Consider the following 25,206-nt stretch of genomic DNA (forward strand, 5'->3'; position numbering starts at 1 on the left):
GGATTAAAAACTCAAAGGCGGCAAAAATTGGCCTAATCTAACAACCTGCAGTTAGTTGAGCTCTTTAATGAGGGCACAGATTCACACAGGATGGTTTTACATAACTAAGCCATTAAAGAAAAACAGTATTTATATTGATGGAAATGCACACGGACATGGTGTTAAAATAGTACATTACTAGCAAGTTTGAAAGAAAATGCCCATACGTAGTTTAGAACTTAGATCTTGCCCAAAGCCATTTTATTGAAAGTTGTTGTAAAGGAAGAGCCTTTCTCATTCAAAATGCATTTCATTGAGCAAAACTTGACAATAACAGGTGTGTATTTTAATCTGTTTTGATTTAACACTTGTGATCAGATTACCAAAGACATATATGAACACCCTGTTTAAACAAGGGCTAAAATATGCCAGTGCAACCAAAACAGATTAGAACATAATTTGATTTATTATAATTAACAACGTTTCAAATATTGGTCATTTCCAAATGAAACGCTAACTTGGGTGGAATAAGTCTAATTCAAGTTCTCCTGTCCTCCTGAGGTTAGATGTGCAGTAATTTCAGCGATGTGATCCACGTGTTCTTCAGTGCTGGAATAGTTCAGTTTTCTCCTTTCAACACAGACACCAGCTCACCGTTCTCTTTCAGCTCCTGTTTAATGATATACACACATTATCCATCCTTTTATCTGGAAATGATACAGTAAAAATAAAAGAGAGCAAGACTCAATTTGCATAGTGTCCTTCCCCTTTAGAAATGGTTCTACACCGGTGTGTCATGATCCCAAAAGGGACATGTTTGATTATATTTATGAAAAAGTCATCAAATACTGATTTTAAAAAGTTCAACATTTTACTAACATCTTTATGTAATGTATTTGTGCTATATGTTGTTACAGTTATCTAAAAAGTAATGTAATTTGTTTGAATAATGGATCTAATGCATTTTAAAAGGTGTTTTTTTTTTTACAATGCCAATGTCCTGACAGCATTGGGATTGTAGAGCTTTATCCGCCCTCTGCTGGAGAAAATCACTCAGTGCAGGACACAATATTTCCCTTACGTTATAACAGATTTCTATAAAGTGGAGCATGGATGACATATTTGTGTAGTTAGCATTTTAGCACTTCTGGTTTAATCATCCTGGAGTTGTTGGTTAAATGCTTGAAATAAGGTCTGTGGTGAACATAAGCTCAAGATATTATCACATTTTATTATACAATATAAAATACAACAGTAATAGCCTCGTGATTTTTTTAAAAGCCATTTGCTAATACGTGACAATGGGACCACAGAAGTTATCGGGGACATTAAACGTCCTCAGCCGAACAGGTTAACTCATCTACTCACTGGATTCCTTTCTCAGCCTCGTTGCGTTTAAGATCCGGCTTTTGCAGGGAAATGTTCTGAAGAGTTGTCGGAAGCTTAGTGATGGTGACAGTGTAGTTTGTTTATAACCTACGTTCAGGTTTTGACTTTTGCAGAATGTTTTCATGCTTCAAAATGGGGGACGATTATTACAATGATCAAAATGTGTAATAATCATGAGCTTTTGTTAGTCACAGACCTTATTTTCTGCAATAATCCAAAAGCCAATGAAAAAATCCTATTGTTTTTTTTGTCGAGAGAACCACAGTAGTGCATTAAATCATCATATTAGAATGATTTCTGAAGGATCGTGTGACAATAAGACTGAACTAATGATGCTGAAAATTCAGCTTTGCAATTACTGGAATAAATGACACTTTTTATTATTATTTTTTAATGTAATAATTTCATAATATAACATTTTTTACTGTATTTTCAGTCTTGGTAAACATGAGACAGCTTTCAAAAACAAAAAAATAAATCACTTTTTTTTTTTTTTTTCTGACCCTAAACCTGACCGGTAGTTTATATCAGATTTAGTTAAAACAAATGAATAGCTCAAAAGCATATCAGGGAATGCAATCTTTAAAAAAAAAAAAAAAATCTACTCTAAGGGTGTGTTCACACTCATAGGTCGGTTCACTTAGTTCGGATTTGCATTTCACACAGACCGTTAAGATACCAAACCTAAAGGTACAGGGATATCTTCTTTTATTATGCATATTTTGTGAGGGGACTTACCGAACATCGGAAAAAAAACCTGTGCGGCTAAATACGCTCGTTGCCCATACGTAGCCACATACACACAGAAAAATAGGGTGTCAAAATTGTACCTTTAGGGGTACAATAGCTTGTCGCTGGGGCAGTACCCTTAAAAGAACAACGTTGTACCATTTTTACCACAAAAAGGTTCATAGTAGTACCTTAAGGTACGCATTTGTACTCAAAGGTACTAATATGCAGCTTTTAGGAGTAAAAAAGTTACAAAGATGTCCTTTTAAGGGTACTGCCCCAGCGACAAGCTAAAGGTACAATTTTGACACCCTATTTTTCTGTGGGTATGATAGTATTTTGACCTGCCGAGGCCTCACAAAGAGTGTATACGATGTGTAAAGGAGTCAAAACCTAGCCTGACAAGCCAGACTCACATCAAGATGTTTGGTCTGGAAACTCACCATAGACAGAGCTCAATCTGAGGGGCGGATAAACGGTTGTCTTTCAAACTCCCTCTGCACGCGATAGGATAGCGCTACACCAACCAGAGCAACGAAGGTGAAACAGAGCTTGTTGATAGATTAAACATTCGCCGTATCCGGTCGGCAAAACTCAAAACACATCTTCCCTTTTTAAGAATGACTTCAGTGCCGTTCTTTGTTCTTTTCTCAGAGAAAAGCTTAACTCCAAGTCTTCCAGAGTCGCGGTCAAAGCTGATTCGAAAGACCGCCGCCGTTCACCAGTTTCTGTGTTTACTAGACAACAGAAGCACGCAAACGCAACTCGGCCGTCGTCATTATGGCCCCATCCGCCGACTCTATACACGATGTGATTGGCCCGGCAAGAGTTAGGGGAATACAGCTCAGAAGGGTATTGAGAGTTCCTAGACGACACTTGTGGGCAGATTAAATTTGCTGTCGCTAGGGTGCGTCTAGATTTCTAGGCTAGTCAAAACCGCCACACACACACAAAGATAAATGAAGATCTGCTGCGAGGAGACGGCGGTTCTGACGCCTGTACTGAACTGTGATTGGCAATGTCACAACTATGATGAGAAAAGACATCACGTCCTGTTGCATTCATAATACATTGGAATCGTACCAAGGTTTGTTTGGAGGCGGACCAAGACTTTTCAGCTGTCTTGTCCACGTGTTTGGTGTGCACCAGGGTTCGGACGGCAGCCTTCACTTATTCAAATGAACCGCACTAACACAGCAATCAAACCAGGGTTTGTTTTAATCCAAACAAACGTACCAAGTGTGAACACACCTTAATACTATGTCACCGTAATCTATAATCATTAGCATTCATTACAAATGCAATGCATTTTTTAGTACCTAATCCTACATTTGTTTTGATTATTCACATTAAGTGTATGCGTGTCACCTTGATTATATCCAGTCCTCCGATGAGATCCCCTTTAACGTACACCTGTGGGTACGTCGGCCAGTTGGAGTACGCCTTGAGTCCTTGTCTAACCTGTAGAGACAATCCAACGTGCAAACAACATTTCTACAGTGAACTAGATCATATTCTAAACACAAATGTTCAGTTGTCGTTCAGTCTTTCTTGAAGTTGCTTTGGGAAGACAACATTTACCAAGAACATGGAAAAAAAACTCTCACCTCTTCATCTTCCAATATGTCAAACGTATCATATTCAACTCTGAAATGTGAATAAAAAAATGATACTTTAATAACATGCATTTAGGCTTTTAATAATTCATATATGTTAAGAACATTCTCTAAAAAGTGCTTTGTTAAATTACACTGTATGTGTAGACTGTGGAATCGTGAAAAGTCTCTCACCCTGAGCTGTTCATTATTTCAAGGATCTGACGGCTGAATCCACACTTGGCAGCCTGAGTATTCACAAAGACACGAGTTAAGAGGGTAAAAACGCTGGAAAATTTTTCATATCATGAAAGGATGCAGTGAAGTGATGCCCTGCGCTTGAAAGCCAATCAGAAGAAGCAAGTTTTTAACTCCACTGAAACACATGCAGACTACTGGAAAAGCTCAAAGAACAGAGTACATAAGACTCGAGTGGCTCCTCTGGGCCCAAACCAGCACAGAACCAAACTTTCATTTAGAAACTTACAACTACAACCACCTACAAAAGATATTCTGAAGTGTGTCTCAATAAATAGGGGAGAAAGAGGAGTTAATAGAACAAGAGAGACAGAGAGAGAAGCCAGTCAGACGAGAGGAAAGAGATCTCTCGGGGAAAGACTTTAAACTACTGCTAAGAACGTCTTTCATGTGTGAGTGTTAAAGATCAATACAGTTATGAGGAGAGAGGTGAGGGGTCTTTCTCCTCCATTAAAGAAAGAGAAGTAGCTCTATCAGTGCCGGAGCCGCTTGACATCGATTTCCAGCCCCTCTTTACCCCTGCACTCTTACTGTACGATAAAGGAAAAGATCACCCAAAAAAAGGAAGGCTTTCTGTCATTATTTGCTCACCTTTATGTCATTCCAAACCCACACCACTGGAACTTCATTGGAACACTACTTTATTAATGTACTAAAATAATGTTATAAAATAATTTTACATTTGTTTTCAATTAAAAATTATATTATTAATTAAAAAAAAAAAACCACAAAGGACACAAAACAATTGCAGAATGTAAAGCATTACTTAATAATGTTCTAAAATTTTCCATAAAATTGATTTCATAATTACTATATTTGTTTATTATTTTTATATTTATTTTAAATTATCATATTAATAATAATAACAGTGACTCTATCATTTACTACAATAACCTATTTAAAAAAAGTCAGTTCATTGAAAGAAAGAACATTTAAATCAGGCAAAAAACTAACTAAATTAACATTTTAAAATGTAGCTTTGAAGCACTGCAATCACCACATAAAATACAAATAAAAATTATATACAAATTAAAAAATATATATTTTGAAAAAAAGAGGAGAAAAAAAAGACAAGAGCCCAAAAAATGACTGACTAAATTTAAAGGAATTTTGTGACTTATTCACTGTATCCCCAGAGATAGAAAAACAGAATAAAAACAATAAGCAACATGTTGTTATGTTCCTTTGAAATGAAAACAGAAAATATTAAAAAGCTAATAAAAAATATTAATAATAGATCAAATAAAAAATATGTAATTTATAAAAAATAAAAATAAAATAATAAATATATATTTATAATAAATACAACTAAAATAACACTGAATAATAATCATTTAATATATTTTCTTGGCTTTGATCGGCTTTCAATGAAGAAATATATATACTTTTTAAACAGCTTAAATGTAGTTGAGACATCAGCTACCAGCTAGCTGACCCATGCAAACCAGACAATAATGAGTTCTAATGTACCAACAGAGTATAACTACTTAAACTGAGAACCAAGTCCTTAAATTGGGTCTGTTCTTCATAAAAAACGAATTTTAAAAAAGATGGTGTAAGACTTCGAAAGACATATATTTTATGGCATTATTTTTCATCCTTGGAGCATGACAGATGTGGCCACTATGATCATGGTGGTGTATGAAAAAATTTTTCTGCAGTATATGGGTTTAGAATGACATGAGGTTGAATAAATAAGACAAAGATTTAATTTTTGGGTGATATATCCCTTTAACAAACTCTGCTTTCTCCTCACTCTTTTAAGTTTGAGGAGGGAGAAAAGACATGAGAGAGAAAAAGAGCATTTAAGTTCACCCACCTCTTTATTGCCTTTCATGAAGAGCATGACGGGTGATTTATTGATTAGAGATTTCAGCCTGTCAGAAGAGAGAATGTTTAAACAAGTCCATTCACACAGAAGCAGACGATTGAGCGTGCATTTATCTGTCTTCACCTGTTTTCCAGCGAGACGGTCTTGGGGAAAGTATTCTCAAGTTCGCCAGACTCGACCAGCTCCTGTGGAGGATATAAAATATCTTTAAATCCAAACTGCCTTTCAACTCGACATACACGTACACGCTCTCCTTTCATAAGTAAAAGCTCCCTGCTGAGAATATTTTACCTCTCTGTAAAGGTAAATTCACAGTCTTAATGAGGCAGGGCCTCTAAGACTCTTGAGAGACGAGAGGATGGATGCTGGCTAATCTAGCCCTCCTATCTCAGCAGGGCGCTCAGCTTGTTCTAAGCAGTACGAGCTCGCTGGGAATGTAGAGCAATATACAGCTAACCGAGAACACGCACGCTGTCAAAAGTCCTGAAACGCGAACACTTAGCATAATACGCACAAGATGAAACGCACAACATTTAGTGATGAAGAAATTGGTGTTGGGAAAAACTAAAATATATCTAAAAGACACGGCTTTGCTCTGATTTTCAATGAACACAATCAATATTGTGCAAGTTTCTTCTCGTGTCCCGCTGACGACGGTGACTCCTCGCACCTTTATGATGTCCAGTCCCCCGATGAGATCTCCGCTGACGTAGACTTGCGGATAAGTGGGCCAGTTGGAGTAGGCCTTGAGTCCCTGTCTGACCTCTTCGTCCGAGAGGATGTCAAAACTGCTGTACTGTACGGAGTGGTCCTTCAAAATCTGAACTATCTGACGACTAAAACCTGCAAATAATGGCAAAACAAACAATTAAAAAAAAAAAACATTATTACAGCAGTTCACCCATTTAGTTTACTAGCATGCACTTATTTAGAAGCTTAAAAGAAACAAAAAAATACATTATGAAAGCAAATTAGGTAAATAAATCTATTCATATTACACTTTAATGTCACTACAATGACAACAAAAGTTGTCAGTTGTCATTGCAAAATTTTTATATTTTTTGTACATAAAATATTTTATTAAAAGTTCAGTTTGCTTGTGTGTCTTTAACAAAAATTTTAAAGATGATTTGCTTTTAAAGTTTTTATGTAAAGAAATGAATGTTACTTTAGCAAAGGTACTATTACAGTTTTTATTAGCATTTAAAATTTTCTATATTTATTTAATTATTAGTTTTAGATGTTTTGTTTTTTTGTACATTGTATTAGTTTGCTGTTAATGTCCACATAGTTTTAATTACCTTTTAATTTTTAGTTATTTTATTTTAATGAAAATGAGAAACGTCTCCTTGCCAACTAGCTTATATATATATATATATATATATATATATATATATATATTACACTAAAGTCAACATTCAATTTGGATTTTTTTTTGTCATTATAGTTAACTTAAACTAAAATTACATTCTTACAAAAAATGTATCATCCATCAATATCAATAAAAAAGCAACTTTTTAGTCACAGTGAGTTACATTTTAAGTAAAATATTAATTACTCATTTTCAGATACAAAGCAATATTGGGCAACGCGACTCAAAGCTGGAACTCCCGAGTTTGTTTTGATTTCTGAATTTGAAAATATTCATATGGGATGACTACAAGCCAAAAATTGAGAAGATAAAAGAGGGAGAGAGAGCAATATTAGATGGGAGGAGACAAAGAGAACAAGACGCAAGAGAAACGGCACACAGGGAGAAGTGAGCGAGAGAAAGAAACAAGATCAGGAGAGAAAGAAAGAGAGAGATAGATGTGCAAGGTGATGTGTAGAGTCTATGTAGCCCCTGCAGTAAAACACCCATTTTCATCTTGTGTGGCTCATGAGGGAATTCATTATAAAACAGCTTCAGGCGTCTCACTTGTGCTTATGCATTTGCTGGTATATTAGCTCGACTCTATCAGAGCGGGCAAACAGGCGGGCAGCTGCTTTCTCTGGCTCCGGGCGAACTCCACCAGACATGCTGCATTGATTGCCGAGTCCTTTACCCCTCTATGCCTGCACCTACAGGGGACGAAGACCGCTCGCTTTGGCCGACTCTGCTCCAGGAGAGGGCCGATGTTACAGCCTTGTTCCTCTTTTGAAGGACAGCCCACTCAGAGCGAGAATGGCTGAGAGATCTGAATTGCTATACGGACCCGTAACCTTTTAATTGACATGCATAGCTGCTTTAAAGTTAGTGTTAGTCGAACACTTGATCATTTGGCTCGACGCTCATATTGGAACAAAAGAGCGCGTTTACGTTCAGAACCCAATGCACACCGACAGGCATGGCTTGCTCTCCGTGCATTATTTCTTGATTTGGATATCAGCCAAGCGAATGAGAACATCAATAAGTTCCAACATTATAATATCTCCGAGCCGAGCCGACCCACTGACACCTAGCGTGGCTTCAAATAACATCAACGGCGCCAAGCAACAGGTTTCGGGCTCAGAGACGAAGCAGCGTAAACTCCGAGGATCTTCTATTAATAAAGCAGAGCTGGAGGAGCTGGCAGCCGTTGAAAGCCCAACATCACGTTTGAGATTAGAGTTCAATATGCTTTTTATTTTGATCTTAGGATGGCAAACGCCAGCCTTCCCCCAGACCTTCCTCTTTACACAGCCAAAACGTCAAACGCTAAACTGCGCCTCAGTCCATGACGAAATATGCACTTTGAACTATCAAAAGTATTTTGTTTTGAATGGGTGAAATTAATAGGAGGATATTTTCCAAAGCTGAACCACACATCTCTGACATGAAGAGGAAGTGTTAGTAGGAAGGAAACCGCAAGCCAGAAAATCAGCAAATCAAACACAAATCAACAAGATCAAATTGACAGCCTGAAGTTAAACACAAACTAAAGACTAACATGCTATTAAGTTATTAAGCTGTCACGGTTAATGAGTATAACTTGGATGTAAAAAAGCAGGACATATTCCTTATTTAGATTGACTGCTTATCGGCCAATTGTTGAGTAACAAACGCGGTTGTTCACCCTTGTGTCCGCTTCAAAATCTACCAGCAAAAAATGTGTTCGTTAGTTGATAGAAAGCTAATAATTGAATCATAAAAATGTAAAATTAAAATCAGCTGTAGCATTAAACATTAGAGCATAGCGTTAGCAACACAAGGTCATGGGTTTGATTCCCGGGAATAAACAAACAAAACATGGATCTTGAATGCAATGCAAGCCGCTTTGGATAAAACGCATTCATGTAATTTAAATATTTTATTTGTTTAACGGTCATGACATGACATCAGAGAACCGTAAACATGCAAATATGTTGTTGACATATTAATTTAAAATCTTGGAGAGGACTTCAAGTAAACATTTTTAGTTCAAAGGGGTTTGGCAGAGAAAAAAAGTTTGGGAATCCCTGCCATGCGCACAGGGCAAAACACACACGGATGAAGTAGCTGTGCAATGAGACAAAACTAAAACAAATGGTGTCCATTGACTAAATGCACATCGCACATCGCACCGCACCAGCTTCGTTGTGTGAAGGGAGGTATTTAGATCAACAGGCTTTTTTGTTTTTTATTAAAGGTGGGCATTTTTCACAAATATTATATTTAAATATGTGGGCTCATAAAAAAAATATTATTTGATTATTCCTTTATATAAATGAACTTTAACTAGAAAGATGTTTTTATAATCATTAAGTTTTAACCATTTCTGAACAAGCTTCTATTTAAGCAATAAATATACACAACAAGATTATATTATGTCTTGACGTTTTCTAGTAGTTAGACATAAAAAAAAAAAAAAATGTATGCAAACAAAAATATACAGACCAAAACCTGTATTTAAAGGTGCAGTAAACGATTTCTGGTAAACACTGTTGATATCTGAAATCACCAAAACAAACACACCCCTACCCAAAACCATCACGCCCTTATCTTGATGTCTCCACCCCCACATTCATATAAAACTTTATGCAAAACAGGCAAAGCCACCTGCGGGTATGATGTCACCAATAAGTGCAAGCAATTTGTGTTACTATGATATTTAGCTCCTCTACTCCTTCGATGGCAGTCATCCCTTCCATCACAAAAACAAAGCCTACATAACACAATAGTCCAAGAAACTAATACATTACAAATGTGACCAGATTAAGGGGTTATAGAAGGGGAACCAAAATAAAAAAAAACATATTATCAGGAGTATTTTATCTCACATTTTCGGACATAATGTACTGTGGGACTGGGAGCCGAAGCTTGACACGGTCAGTGAAATATGGTTTAGATGTTCGTCTTATAATAACCCTCTACAATGCAGGTAAATAACTCATATATGCGTGTATATCTGGGCAACTGAATAATTTCTATCATTAGCCATTGGCTAATAAATGCTTAGATTTTACTCGCCAGTGTGTGTCAACAGATTGATATACATATTTAAAAATATTGAAACACACACACAAAATAACTGTTATCTATTTGAATATATTTAAATGTATATATATTTATTCCTGTGATCAAAGCTGAATTTTGAGCATCATTACTCAGTCTTCAGCGATCCTTCAGAAAGAAAAATTATATTAAAGAAATATTTATGATTATTCAAAAATGTTGAAATTGTTGTGTATTGTTTTTTTTAGGATTCTTTGATGAATAGAAATTTCAAAAGAATAGCATTTATCTGAAATATAAAGCTTTTGCAACATTATACATTTCTATACTGTCACTTGATCAATTTAATGCATCCCTGCTAAATACATTTAGTCATTTCTTTACATTTTTTCCCAAAAATTCTTACCGACCCATAACATTTAAATAGTAGTACAATGTTACAAAGCTTTTTATTTCAGATAAATACTGTTCTTTTGAACTTTCTATTCATCAAAGAATCCCCCCAAAATACTTTTTACACAACTGTTTCAAGATTGATAATAATCATAAATGTTTCTTGAGCAGTAAATCATCATATAATAATGATTTCTGAAGGATCGTGACACTGAAGACTGGATTAATGATGCTTAAAATTCAGCTTTGATCACAGAAACAAATTACATTTTGAAATTATTTTTGAACTGAAATATTCAAATAGAAAACTTTTTTATATTAATAATATTTCACAATATTCCAGCTTTTATTTTTGTATTTCTGATAACATAAATGCAGCCTTGGTAAGCAGGAGAGACTTCTTTAAAAATATTTTAAAAATTTGACCGTTCTAAAACTTTTGAACAGTAGTGTATACAATACACTAGTTAGCATATACTTTATATGTAAATATAAAACAAAATCTTAAATATATACATGCATGTGTGCGTATTTATATACACATAATAATTATACACAGCAGACATATATCATGTGAACAAACTTTTATTTTGGATGCGGTTAATCACGATTAATCGATTTGACAGCACTAATATAAACAAAATATGTATCAGTCTGCCGAATATACAACATAAACATAAACGATTCTATTTTCAAGGTGTGCGTAGAGGGTTGAATAATGAACAAACAAGTGCAACTGATAGACAAGTATATTCAAGCAAAAAAACAGCATATCTTTTTCATTTTCTCTGCCATCTCATTCTTTCTATAGTCGTTCCGCTAATGTCTGTCTTGTGCACCAAGCTCTCTCTTCTCCCCACTCATGATGGAAATGTATTTCCTTAGAATGCATTTCTTTACATTCCTTAGAAATGTATTTCTTTAAAAGCAAATATCTCCCTTTGCTTTAAAATACATTTCTAAGGACTACAGCAAACGGCCAGTAGGGACTACATTCCTCCCTCCAGGGCTGCTGACATCACTAACCCCAATATTTACATAAACCCCTCCTCCGAGAATATTAAAAAAGGGGGTGAGGCCATTTTTTTATTGCTGTGGAATAGTAGGCTGGAGTGCCATCGGTCGTGCAATGCTGATGAAACGCTGTTATTTTTTGTTCAGCCTTCCTAGGGACGAGGGAGTTAGGCATCAATGCTTAAAATTTATTTTTAACATAATTATTACCCAAATCTCGCTCTCTGTGCTGCACATTTTACGGAAGAAAGCTTCCAAAATCTTTGCGAGTTCAATGCAGGATTTGCACAAGGGCTTGTTTTAAAGTTGGGAGCAGTTCCAACTTTAAAAACAGAAGCTGTTTACAGGTCACAACCTGTAAGTATGATTTATTTTTCATCGATAGGTTTTCCTGTAATAGTTCATATTGTTAATTGTACATTGTAGTAAGGAAGTAAACAAATGGCAACGCTGTTTGGCTCTGCAAACCAGTTTGTTAAATGCTCATACATACTTAACGTTATCTGACAAACACCTAACGTTACAAACTTTTTTTAAATCTCAACAGCGAACTTGGAATTAGTGTAAATTATTCTTTGATGCTTGTTTATCTACAGGCATGCTAAACATGGTTCTGTGTTTGATTTGGCTACTATAGTAAAGCCAGTGTTTAGTGTTTGTTTGGGTTAATAGTTCTTGTCACAGATATTTACCTATAATAGTTCTCAGCTGCGATTTCTATAGCTCTGCATTCTTTACAGCCGGTAAAGGTATGGGGTTTTCCGAGAAACGTGCACGAGGCAGTTAGCAAATCACAATACACTGGGCCAGCTAACCAATCTGAGTCCATTGCTTATTTTTGAGGGACCAGCTTCATAGAACCCGGAAACCATCAGACCGTTTTTACAAGAAGGGACATAGCAGTGCAGAATAAAGGTAAAATATACGGAAAATAATGCGTTTTTTTTTTTAAATTATTTTTTACGAAGCATGAATACGTTACAGTGTACCCTACAAACACACTCAAGCCTTCGAAAGAATGTGTTTTGCCACCTCTTTAACATGCTCCACAGTGCCAACAAATGCATTTAGTTATAACTGTGAGTATTAGTTTGCATGCTGTAGGATTTATCATGGATTCACTGCATTTACGAATATTCGTGCACATCCCTATTTTTTAATCAAACTTTGGGCCAAAGCGAACCAGATTGGACGTCACCCTTTCGGTGGAAAAGGGGCACCTGGGATATACTGGCACAACCACATACATGCCCTTTGTACTCAAAACAGAAGTAAAGTCCATCCCGTAAACTCCACCGCCAACGGTTGCTCTAACTAACCCCCTGACCCCGTGTTAATTTATGCGAGTGTTGTGTATACGGGTGTGTTTACCACAGCGAGGCTCCTGGGGCGATCCCTTCATGAAGAGCATGCAGGGTGCGGCGTTGATCAGCCTCTTCAGTCTCTCGTTGAGATCCTCTTTAGGGACATCCCCCACCCCGACAGCCCCGCCCCCACTGGACCCCAGCCGCTGAACCTTATTGGTCAGCTCAGGGGCATGCGCACCATCCAACCTGTCAATCTTCTCACCGCCCTGAGGGTTGATGGTAAACAAATAAATAAATAAATAAAAAACTCAAGAGTGAGTAGTGATAGATTGAGAGGGAGGGAAAAAAAACAGCATTAATTTTTTAGGATGCTTGCCAGTTTGTTTAGATTGTGTGCAGGGAGAGAGAGAGAGAAAACAGGCCGCAGGCTCTCCTGGTTCTTTGACATGTTACGCCAAGAGAGGGAAAGTCTTGCCAAGCCGTGTGTTTGTTTAACCTCCGATTATTTCTCAGTTGCTTGATTCTAACACGAGGAGATTTTGCAGCTCACATTACTTGATCGTTAAACTCAACCTTCCCAACAGGCTCCGTTTTTCGAACCTCGCCTCCCTCTGCTAAATAAACACAAAACACTATCGCAGCACACCTAACATAAATAAAAGCTGCTTGTACAGAAAAAACCTAGACGAAATCTGTCATGAATCAGAATGATGAAACATAAAGAACACAGTGTATTAGAGGATTTCACGTAAAATCTGAAATGGAAACGGAACATTTACTTTCTTAATAAATTTGGCTGGTTGTAAATTTATTCTGCGTGGTTTAGCAGTGCACATTATTGTAAAGAAAACCAATTCAAAACTTTTATCTAAATATTTTCACTTTCTCCACCACTGAAACAACTTTGTGGGATAGGAAAAATAATACCACCCAATAATTTCATAGCCTAACATTCCCAATCCACTCAAATTCCACAGAATCCACTCAAATTCAAATAAATAAATAAATAAAGCCGTCACCTTTTTTTCATACGAAATATTGTTTCATTTGTAAACACATAATTCTAATTAATTAATTGCATGGTAACCTGGTGTATTTCTGTGCAATTGCAAAATAGAAAAAGTTCTAATATTCTAATATTCTGCAAGGACATTTCGAAATTTTAGAACGAGTCTAACTTTTAAAGTTAATTTAATGCAAGGATATGTTAAAATGATTACAAGTCACAGCAAAGACAAGTATAATGTTACAAAATATTTAGATTTCAAATCAATTGTTCTGCAACTGTTTTCAACATTGATAATAATCAGAATCAGTTTCTTGATCAACAAATCAGCATATTAGGATGATTTCAGAATAATCAAGACACTGACGAAAATGCAGGTTTTGCAGAAATAAATTTGATTTTAAAATAAATTATAATGCATATTTGAATATATTATTTTAAATTGCAATATTTTACCATATCTTGGTTTTTACTGTATTTGATCAAATAAATGTAGCCTTTTTTTTTTTTTAGCTTTTTCATTTGTTCTCACACCACTCAATAAACATATTAACCCCAAACTTTTGAACAGTAGTGCACACTAAAGACATTTTAGTAGTGTTTTATAATACGTTTGCCAATCGTGGCCGAATTAACCGCATGCTCTGACAAACAAAAAAGTCTTGTCATTATTTATTTATTTATCTATCAATTTAATCATACTTTTAGATAAATCTGAGCCCTTTGATGTAAATCTGATGTCAAATGTGTAAGTTTTACCTTGAAGAAGAGGAAGGTGGGAACTGAAGTGATCTCATACTTCTCCGAAACCTCCGGGACTGCCTCTGCCTCCAGCTAAAGAGAGAGAAAACTACTGTACTAATTCACATTCTTTATAATTCACATTAATAAAACATCACACACATCAACATGTCAAACATAACACGCACGCTGACAGTTAATCTGGCTGTAAAAAACACAAGAACATTTAACATTTTTTACATGGAAATTGAGAACTAAAACTACACATCTAAACCCCTCTGCTTTAGCTCTAACATGTAAAATTATGACAGCTGATACTAGAAGTCATAATTTGGACACACTTTATGTTGATTTTCTGTCTCAGATGATCTTAAAAACATTATGATCTAAAGGCTTACGGTTAAATGGCTGAAAATAGTTTTGTAAACATAAACTGTGCCAAGGCATACATTTCTTAAACACTGAAATTATAAGCAAAGAAATGTATCAAATTCCAAGCTTATTCTAAGGAATTTGACATAATTCATTTATGTAGATTGTAAAAGGGCCGTTGTTGCTTGAAGAACTCTTCTGCTCCGTTGACTGTGTGATGAAAGACAGCATTAACCCTTGACGGAAGGTAAAATTTCTCTCTGCTGGTTTAAGGCCATGAGGAAGGTAAAGTCATTCACAGCCTGAGGCATTTCAATGCGCTCCACTGGGAAACGGAGCAGAGGTAGGAGAGCAGCTGGATGTGCGTGCACAGGAAAATTAGCGAGAATAATGGCCAAACAGGCTATTTTCAAACAGGTACCTCAAACACCCCCGTCATCTGCAATTGGTCAGAAAAGTTTTGGTTCTATCCGAATGTGGGCTGGTTTGGATGCTCTAAAAAGCTTTTCAGGGAAATGAATCTAAAGAACTGTGTACACAGTGTTTTCACTGCATTAAACTGAGATAGGAGAAAGCATTTTATTTAACTCTTTCCCCACAAAACACAGAATTTTCTGTTATTTATGAGAAAACGCTTCAAGACCAAAAACACATTTTTCTTGGTTTCCGTGTTTTTACTGTTAGACGCTAGGAGGGCGCTATTACGCATCTTCTGAATGAGTTATGAACATCCTGATTAAAACACACACGGGTAAAACAAGCAATAGTATGTAATCACATGCATATGCAAAATAACGAGATCATCTCATCATTAAACATCATATGAATCAAAACTGTTAGCGATGGAAATGTGGACCCAGGACGATCTACAGGACTGTTCAAGCATTAGGAGTGTTGATGGACTTGATCTACTCCATCTGTGTTTGATCATCGCTCTGAATTTAAATCTTCACAAAAATGTGATTTGCTCAGCTTTTTTTTCAAAATGTTGCTTTTTTATTAAACTTACCCATATTCAAGTGTTGATAAAAAAAGAAAGCATGAAGCTAGAATAAAACAGGTATTTTTTATTTTAAAAGAAGAGGGCCAGCTCTTTCTTTTGATTTAATGCATGCTCAGATATTCATTAAAAAAATATTCTATGGGCTATTAAATTTTGGTGAAAATTGTCAAAAACCCTGGCGGTGGCTGGCAACTTTTTTTTAAATGCTGGCAGGTAGACATGTGCCGATTTTTGATAATGCAATTTATCATGATAATGAATATGCACGATATTGTTAACGTGGGCACTTTAAAATATCGTAAATAATAATTTATTAACAATTTATAATTTTTTTTATAATGCACTCAAGAATACTTTGCCCATCAACCGTATAAATACTCAACACCGCTGTATTCTGCGTCAAAGGGACACAGATATAAACAAGCCCAACGTGCGTTTGCACATGACTGAACCGGTGAAGGAGACACGCTGCTGAAGTGCCACTCAGTGACAGACAGCAGAGGGCGCTGATGAACTGCAGAATGCAGCCGGTTACCCCGGAAACCAGCAAACAAAAACAGCCATTCGTTTTTGTAATCTCAATGTTGTTCATCACAGCACCAAATACTTAATACTTAAAGACTTAATAGGCTATTTATTTTCAAATGTAAACATTTTTATGTTTTAATCTGGACTACAACATACCCTAATAATTAGAAATGGAACGTGGGAGAGAGGACGCTGGCGTTGTCTGTTCGCCGCTTCTCCACCCACAAATCATGTTAATGTACTATTAGATTTAGATTTTATTTTATTTCCTTATGTTTGTGACTAGTCTAACAGTCAGAGCTACAATTGGGACTGTTGCTGATTGCTGGCAGCCACTGAGAGGACGTTGTTCGTCGGTTCGCCGTTTTCCACCGCTTCTCTAATGTTTATGTTTGAATTGCTGCGGTTGGTTCTGGTTTGGAGGACATTTGATGTTTCTCGCCGCGGCTGCTCACTGGTGGTCTCCCTCGGGCTTAAGCTGCATGGTGGCTGAAGTTTGCACCGGGCTAGCGTCATCTGGGCCATCGTAATCGGCGTCCGGCATGATGTTGGGATGTTCCGCTTCTCGGCTGCGCCGCTGTTCCGTCCTGCATTACGGCCGTGGAGCGGCTTGGACTTCTGCGCCGACCCCGGTGTGTCCACAGAAGTGCCCGGAAAAATGTTCTGCCTCCTGCATTATGCTGCGGCGATCCCCATCGTTTGAATCGTCATGAAGACCCATCATCTGGTCTTCAGCTGTCGTGCCTCGGCGATGTCATCAGGACACACTGCCGCTGGGAGAAATCTGAAACATGGAGTGGACCACAGTGTGCTGCGGAGCTAACAGAGACTTCCACCGTCAGCTGTTTTCTGTTCACCATCATCTGTTTCTGTTCACCATCAGCTCTGTTTCTGTTCACCATCAGCTCTGTTTCTGTTCTGTTTTCTGTGTTGGTTGATTGTTTGTAGTATTCTATATTTTTACTTGTTATTCATTTTTTGTATAATCCCCCCCCCCCCCCCCCCCCTTGTTGCACTTTGAGATTCTTCGGAATGAAAAGTGCATTATAAATAAAATCTGTTATTAATTATTTGTTATTGTTCAGTATAACTTTGAGACATACGACTTCATTAGTTAACATGTTAATTCATTATTACCAAACTGACAATGAAAAACACTTATAAAGAATTAATAATTCTATGTTAATTTCTTAGTTACTGTTTAATAACATTAAAATCAAAATAACTTTTTTAATGGACCTAAGATAAAACTAACAATGATCAGTATTTCTTAACTAACATTAACAAAAACATTATACTTTCTGTACCAAATGTAGCTTTTGCTCAATCTTAGTTAATGCATAAACTAATGAGACCTTATTGTAATTTGTAAGCCTACCTGTTGTTCTTTATAGCCTAAATCTTTTGCACTTTAATCTGTTTGAAAAGTGTACTTTCACAGCTCTGAAAAATATCAAGAGACCACATAACATTGATTTCTCAATGAGGGGTCTCTTAATTTTTTTTTTCCAGAGCTGTATATATTTTTGGTGCATTATTGTATTTAAACATTCAGTTATTTTTGTTCTTACAAAAATATTTCTTAAAGCTGTTATGCTATGGTAACTCTTTTTTTTGCAACTTATTTCAATATCGTGATAATATCGTATATCGTGATAAAACTTCATCAATTAATCGCAACATGAAAAATTGATATCGGCACATGCCTACTGGCAGGGAAAGAGTTAAAAAATTGTTATGTCCAATCTATTGATCACAACTAATCGCAACTAAATATTATGTAAATAAAAACTTTTATATGTGTGAGTATGGTAAGTAGGCTTGCTGCGATAGTCGGTGTTGCCGGTGGTACCAGTGTTAAAGCAGCACTGGGTAACTTTTGCTCTCGGGGTCCCCCTACAGTTGGGAAAAAATATGTCCTTAACTACTGTCGTAAGCTCTGTCATCCTACAACAGGAGATGCCATCGCGCGTGCATTTGTTGACATGACAACCCTGATAGCCCTGAACTAGTGATGCGCGGGTCGTCTCATAACCCGCGGACCCCGTATGTCTATTTAATGGTCGCGGGTGCGGGGCAGGTTGTAAAAATATATACAGTGTATAAATATATATACAAATAATTTCATAAAAGCGTCCCCGCGGGTTGTTACCCTGAACACTGCAGGAGGAGTTCACATGCAGGTGTTCTTCTGGCGGCGCGTGTGAAATGTCTTCATCCCAGGTAACGTTACAGTCAGTGGCATATGTTTCAGCATGTCATATGAATATAATTTCATGGGTTTTATTTTTTTCCAACGCCAAATAATCACGATGCTCACGTTTACAAGCCAGCGTCTATTGGTTACCGTTTTACAGAATCTATATGATACTTCAGTTCAATGTTTGAGTGGTAGGTAATCACCGTAACAAGCATGACAGCATCGGTCGGGCACGCCTCCTTCAGCTCACGCCGACGAGCAAACGCTGGTCACATGTTGATCCTCGTCCTGCCTTTAATCCCATCACTTTTTCGTTTCCTCTTATTGCTTTCCTCCAACAAAACCTTTTCTTTCTTATGTGTCTGTGCTGCTTCGGACATGACTATATTATCTGACAAACAAAGTTGGGCTCGCACGTCAGAAGTGTGGGTGTTGGTGAAAGTTAACAAATATGCCGTAAAGCAGTCGAATATTGTAGTTCTTTTTGTTCTCGGGTTACTACCCGAAACCCGAAGTTTAAAAGTACGATTAAAATGATACAGACAACGTCAAGCTATGGCAGACGTGTCATTCAACTGATTGTAAGTCGATGTATCATCACAAGAGTCTTGAAAATATATATAATGAAGGTTGAAAAGTTACCTAGTGCTACTTTAAAGGGTTAGTTCACCCAAAAATGAAATTTCTTTCCTTAATGACTCACCCCAATGTCGTTCCATACCCGTAAGACCTCCGTTCATCCTCGGAACACAGTTTAAGATATTTTAGATTTAGTCCGAGGGCTTTCTGTCCTTTGAATGTAAGTGTATGCACACTATACAGTCCACGTCCAAAAGGTAATGAAAACATCATCAAAGTAGTCCATATGTGACATCAGTTGGTTAGTAAGACTCTTTTGAAGCGTCGAAAACACATTTTGGTCCAAAAATTAAAAATACGACTTTATTCAGCATTGTCTTCTCTTCCGTGTTCCTAAAATAAAGAATCAAACGGTCATAAATCATGATTCGGATCGCGTGTCAAACTGGCAAACTGCTGAAATCATGTGACATTGGCGATATGAATCACAAATCAATCTGCTGATTCACGACCGTTTGAATCTTTATTTGAGGTTTGAAAACAAATGCGGAAGAGAAGACTGATGCTGAATAAAGTCGTATTTTTTGTTATTTTTGGACCAAAATGTGTCTAACTAACCAACTGATGTCACATATGGACTACTTTGATTATGTTTTCATTATCTTCTGGACGTGGACATCAAGTGTGCATACACTTACATTCAAAGGACAGAAAGCACTCGTACTATATCTAAAATATCTTAAACTGTGTTTCGAGGATGAACGGAGGTCTTGCGGGTGTGGAAGGACATTAGGGTGAGTCATTAATGAAAGAAATTTCATTTTTGGGTGAACTAACCCTTTAAGACACAAAATCAGTTACAGCACTTGCCCACCGCCACTTGCCCACTTTCCCACCGCCCCACTGTCATTTAGATTTTTATAGTAATAAAATAATTTAGTTCAGTTAGAGAACAGACACTACAATTAAAAACTGAACGTGTCTGCTCAATACAGTGCAGCTAAACGAGTCTCAGCACAGACCAGCAGGAGTCAGATCTCATGCATCACGGAGATGATCATGGAAGATTTGGTTCAAAAAGGGAAATGTAAAAGCGCCCATTTGAGTGAGTTTGTCATTGTACCGTTTTGTTATGTTTTTCATTAAGAATAAGAGGCTAAAGAACCCACAATTCAAGCAACCCAACCTTGAATTAGCGCTAATTCTAAACCGAAAGTAAAATGAGCATGGCTGCATGAGCATTTATTCACGGCCGCAGTGCGCACACATTATCACAGTTTATTCACTATAGTTTAGACAAACAAGAACTCAAGAGTTAAACTGTCAGAGCAAATTCATCTTGATACTGTAAGATAAATTTGATAGAAAGGACTGTAATGGATTACAATTAACCAATCAGCTACAATCATCAGATGTTAAATTTAATTACACAATTAGATAATAGCAATTTGCCAAGAAATGCTTCGTTTTGTTAAGTCTGTGGTGTAAAAGGTTGCATTAGCAATTAAAGAAAAAACATGGTCAAGTCAAAGTGAATAATTTCAGTAGCAAATTGTTATCAATTTTACAGGTAAGGTAGTACACTGTATGAAGAATGTATGGGTATAATGTGTCAGTTTACTTCATTCTGCTCCCCTCACTTACATTAATGAACTATAGTGTCCTGCACCCAGTACTAAAAAAATATCTAGGGTCTGAATAATTTTTAGTTTGAGTGTATATTATGTTAACAAAAACTTATGTTAGATGCAATTAATCAAATTTTAAATTCACAAAATAATTAAATACTAAATGTAAAACATAAATAAATAAATAATCATGAGTCATGATGAGATGGAAGCTGTGAGCATCTTATTTTCCGTATTCTAATGCTTATCCGAGTGAAACGGCTTCTTGAATGAGGAAAAAATTGATTGGGACTTCATTTTGCCTTATTATTAGTTAAACATTACAAGAGCAATAAATATAAATATTAAAGTGTGTGTGTGTGTGTGTGTGTGTGTGTGTGTGTGTGTGTGTGTGTGTGTGTGTGTGTGTGTGTGTGTGTGTGTGTGTGTAAATAATTTATAATAAACAGCGATATTAGACAAAAAAAAGATTTATCGATTTTGATTTCATGGTGACTTTAAAATTCCAATGAAAATACTTTATTTCTAATTATTATCTGCTTATAAATCATGCGTTTACTAGGGCTGGGCAGTATATCAAGTTTGTACAATATATCGATATATTTTTTAGAGGCGATACGGAATGAGGCAATACCGTGTGACGATATACAGTAGATTGATATGAACGCATCTGACAAAGAGCGGAGTATGCAGAGTGAGCTGATGCAGGGAAAGAGCATGATACAATTTGTCTCAACATGACACGTTTTATATTAAAACTGGATATAGTTAGATATAGTTAACCAGTAATGATTAAAGCAGCTTGCCCTGTCAGATGCTCTGAGAGATATAGGCTAACGTTCCTTATGCTGACTGACAGATAAATACTTGCACTTTTTAATGCGTTTGAGATGTGGTGCATTCCTCAGTGCATAATTTAAATTTCATAGGTATATTCTGCATCTGAAAGTGGCAGAAAGTCCTGCAAATATGTCCATTTTACTGTCCGGAGAGGACGAGCCTTCTAAAAGTAAATATCCGCTAAACGCCGCCGCACGGTAAACAGACAGAGCGCAATAGAAAAGGAAAGCAATAATTCTGACTAAAATATACATGTTTCTAAAATATTTGCTATTGGACAATGTGGAATTTTAGACCTACAAGTAAGTATATTTTTAATAAACCATTATAACGGTAATATATATATATATATATATATATATATATATATATATATATATATATATATATATATATATATATATATATATATATATATATATAAAGGCTAATATGCTTTTGTTTTTTATTTCATTTTTAGTTTAGTGAATTTGAAAACAAAATGATTAATGTAGTTTTAAGATTGTATTTGCACATAATATATTGCATAGCCTAAACATTCACTGTATTTGTTTATAGTCTTCAATATCAGCATTGTTTTTAGGACATCATTGGGCAGTATGGAAAATAAAATTATGTACATTTTTTTTTTTATAGAGATTTTTTTTATTTTCTTTAAAAAAAAAAAAACGTAGACAATACCGGGATATATATCGTGCATCACCGTTCAACCAAAAACTACAGAGTTATGATTTTTTGGCCATATCGCCCAGCCTTAGCGTGTACTAATCCATAGGTGTGCCAATTAAAACAATAGACATTGACTGTTATTTAATGAGCACATTTTTAGATGGAAATTAAAATAAAATGTTTCCATTGTAATTTATTTCAAAGCAGACATTAGATGTAGTGGTCTATAATTTGCCTTCCTGCAAACTGGCCAAACTGCAAGCAAAAAGACTCACTTTGCAATAAGACACAAAATGCATGAAACCAATATGGCATATTCATGGTTCTGTTGCTTTCAGCAGTCAGACATGTACATTTCTGACAGCTATTGGTGTGGGTTTGAGGCTGTTACTCTTTGGGAAACTAGAAACAAGCTTTATTTTTAACCAGTTCTGCTAAAAAGATTGAGAAATTACACTTCAGCATTGCTGAACAACTTGCAGAAATTAAGCTGTAATATTTTTTACTGAAAATATGTCCAGACAATAGCTGTCCCCCAATTAGGAGGCTGCATCCTTCGAAGACTGCATTCAAAGGCCTCTGAAGTCTGCGTCAAGGTATTACATTACTGCAAGAGTCAATGGTTCCCTTACCTTCACAAACATGGTGTGTTTGTGCTCTTTGGCTAATTCTGCCATCACATCGTTCATCTGTGAACACTGAGGGGCCCATGCTGCATGGAAATGGACAACGGTGAGGGACCTGAAAGGTAAAGAATATATACTTTTAAAGCAATTTCATGTATTGAATCACTGGTTTCATTTATATGTGCATCCTATACTGTAGGATAACCTAGATTTTAATTATATACCACATGACCAATCAATTAAAGGGTTAGTTCACCCAAAAATGAAATTTATGTCATTAATGACTCACCCTAATGTTGTTCCACACCCGCAAGACCTCCGTTCATCTTCAGATACAGTTTACGATATTTTAGATTTTAGTCCCAGAGCATATGCAGTCTATGCACACTATTGTCCATGTCCAGAAAGGGAATAAAACATGTGACATCAGTTGGTTAATTAGAATCTCTTGAAGCATTGAAAATACATTTTGGACCAAAATAACAAAAACTACGACTTTATTCAGCATTGTCTTCTCTTCCGCGTTTGTTTTCCAACCTGAAATAAAGATTCAAACGGCCATGAATCAGTGAATCGATCAATGATTCAGATCACCAATGTGACATGATTTCAGCAGTTTGGATCACGTGTCAAACTGCCAAACCACTGAAATCACCTGACATTGGTGATCCGAATCATTGATCGATTCACTGACTCATGGCCGTTTGAATCTTTATTTGAGGAACATGGAAGAGAGGACAATGCTGAATAAAGTCATAGTTTTTGTTATTTTTGGACCAAAATGTATTTTCGATGCTTCAAGAGATTCTAATCAACCAACTGATGTCACATATGGACTACTTTGATGACGTTTTTATTCCCTTTCTGGACATGGACAGTAAAGTGGGCAGAGACTGCATATGCTCTGGGACTAAAATATAAAATATCTTAAACTGTATCTGAAGATGAACGGAGGTCTTACGGGTGTGAACGACATTAGGGTGAGTACTTAATGATATTAATTACATTTTTGGGTGAACTAACCCTTTAAAGCATGAATACTTATTTCCTAATTCCTATGTTTTTTAGCTAACGATTTTATACAATTGAATTAAAAAAATAAATTTTTGGATTTTAGTGCTTCACACAATGGTAGACAGTTCATGTATAAACACTTGTAAGGTTTGAACCACCTCTACAAGTAAAACCAGCTCGGATCATAAAACACTGCTGTGTCATCATAATAATAATAATGAAACATTTTATTAATTGTTTGTTTGTTCATATTAATGACACTAGATGAACAGGAAATACCAGTATTGAATGAAAAACCAAAATGAAAGTAGAAGCAAACTTGACATGATTGTTGATGTAGCCTAGTTTGTTATAATAAGGTATGTGATTATTATTTATCATCATTATTATTAATAATATTATTACTATAAGTCATATTCGCTGAAAATGTGTCAAATACCCATTTTGGCATACAAGTTTGGAATGACAGGACCTGACATTGACTAAGTTATCAATTAACTTACAGAAGGATACATTACAAATTATAAACACGTCTAACTCTAGAGTTCTGATTATGAGTCTAATATTATTAGCCTATACCACAACAACAACTACCACTAACTTACTGCTGCTAAGTACTTATTAATAATAGACTTTGACTGTAACTAGAACGCTGAGAAGCAGATTTTATCAAATGCTCCAAAAAAAACAAAAAAAAAACAGACAATTGTGAAGGACAGCTGACACAATATATTGCAAAGTTAAAGGAATCAGCCCGTGATTCTAATCCATCTAACGTAGATCATACAAATCCATTAATACAGATTTACATTTTATGTAACGTTATTTGTGTTTATCTGAACAGGCCATCGGTTATTTCATTATGTGCGATCAAAAAGACCTCTATAAACGTCCTATCCCCGTGTATACGTGTTAAATGAGATGCGAATTGAATTATATTTACTGACAATATTGATCAATTGTAAACAATCGACTTACTTGCTGTATTTTTTTAATAATTCCTCAAATTGCTTCAGTGATGTAGCATCCGTGAGGTTCGCCATGCTGCCAGACATTATGAAGCGATCACCGAATCATCCATCAGGATCAGGACACTACTGAAGCAAAACATT

At 36.1% G+C, this 25,206-nt stretch overlaps 1 protein-coding gene across 1 annotated transcript; it reads right to left on the reverse strand.

The window, feature by feature from the left end:
* Nucleotides 1-210: 210 nt before the first annotated feature.
* glrx3 (glutaredoxin 3) lies at nucleotides 211-25,206 on the reverse strand. The gene is made up of 11 exons (XM_067430217.1): nucleotides 25,073-25,206; nucleotides 23,087-23,195; nucleotides 14,654-14,728; nucleotides 12,953-13,154; nucleotides 6,452-6,624; nucleotides 5,905-5,966; nucleotides 5,770-5,827; nucleotides 3,888-3,940; nucleotides 3,705-3,744; nucleotides 3,466-3,558; nucleotides 211-649 (listed from the first exon to the last, which is right to left on the reverse strand). The coding sequence occupies exons 1-11, from the start codon at nucleotides 25,147-25,149 to the stop codon at nucleotides 599-601; spliced, it is 993 nt and encodes a 330-aa protein (XP_067286318.1). The 5' UTR covers nucleotides 25,150-25,206; the 3' UTR covers nucleotides 211-598.

The sequence above is a fragment of the Pseudorasbora parva genome, chromosome 21, assembly GCF_024679245.1.
Source record: "Pseudorasbora parva isolate DD20220531a chromosome 21, ASM2467924v1, whole genome shotgun sequence".
NCBI classification, from domain to species: domain Eukaryota; kingdom Metazoa; phylum Chordata; class Actinopteri; order Cypriniformes; family Gobionidae; genus Pseudorasbora; species Pseudorasbora parva.

What these genes read in the sequence shown, in the direction of transcription:
- glrx3 (XM_067430217.1), bottom strand. Translation starts at nt 25,149, where the DNA reads ATGTCTGGCAGCATGGCGAACCTCACGGATGCTACATCACTGAAGCAA. An exon ending in AACACACCATGTTTGTGAAG is followed by an intron (nt 14,729 to 23,086) that starts GTAAGGGAACCA and finishes CTCTCTCTTTAG; the next exon opens with CTGGAGGCAGAGGCAGTCCC. An exon ending in ACCGTCTCGCTGGAAAACAG is followed by an intron (nt 5,828 to 5,904) that starts GTGAAGACAGAT and finishes CTCTTCTGACAG; the next exon opens with GCTGAAATCTCTAATCAATA.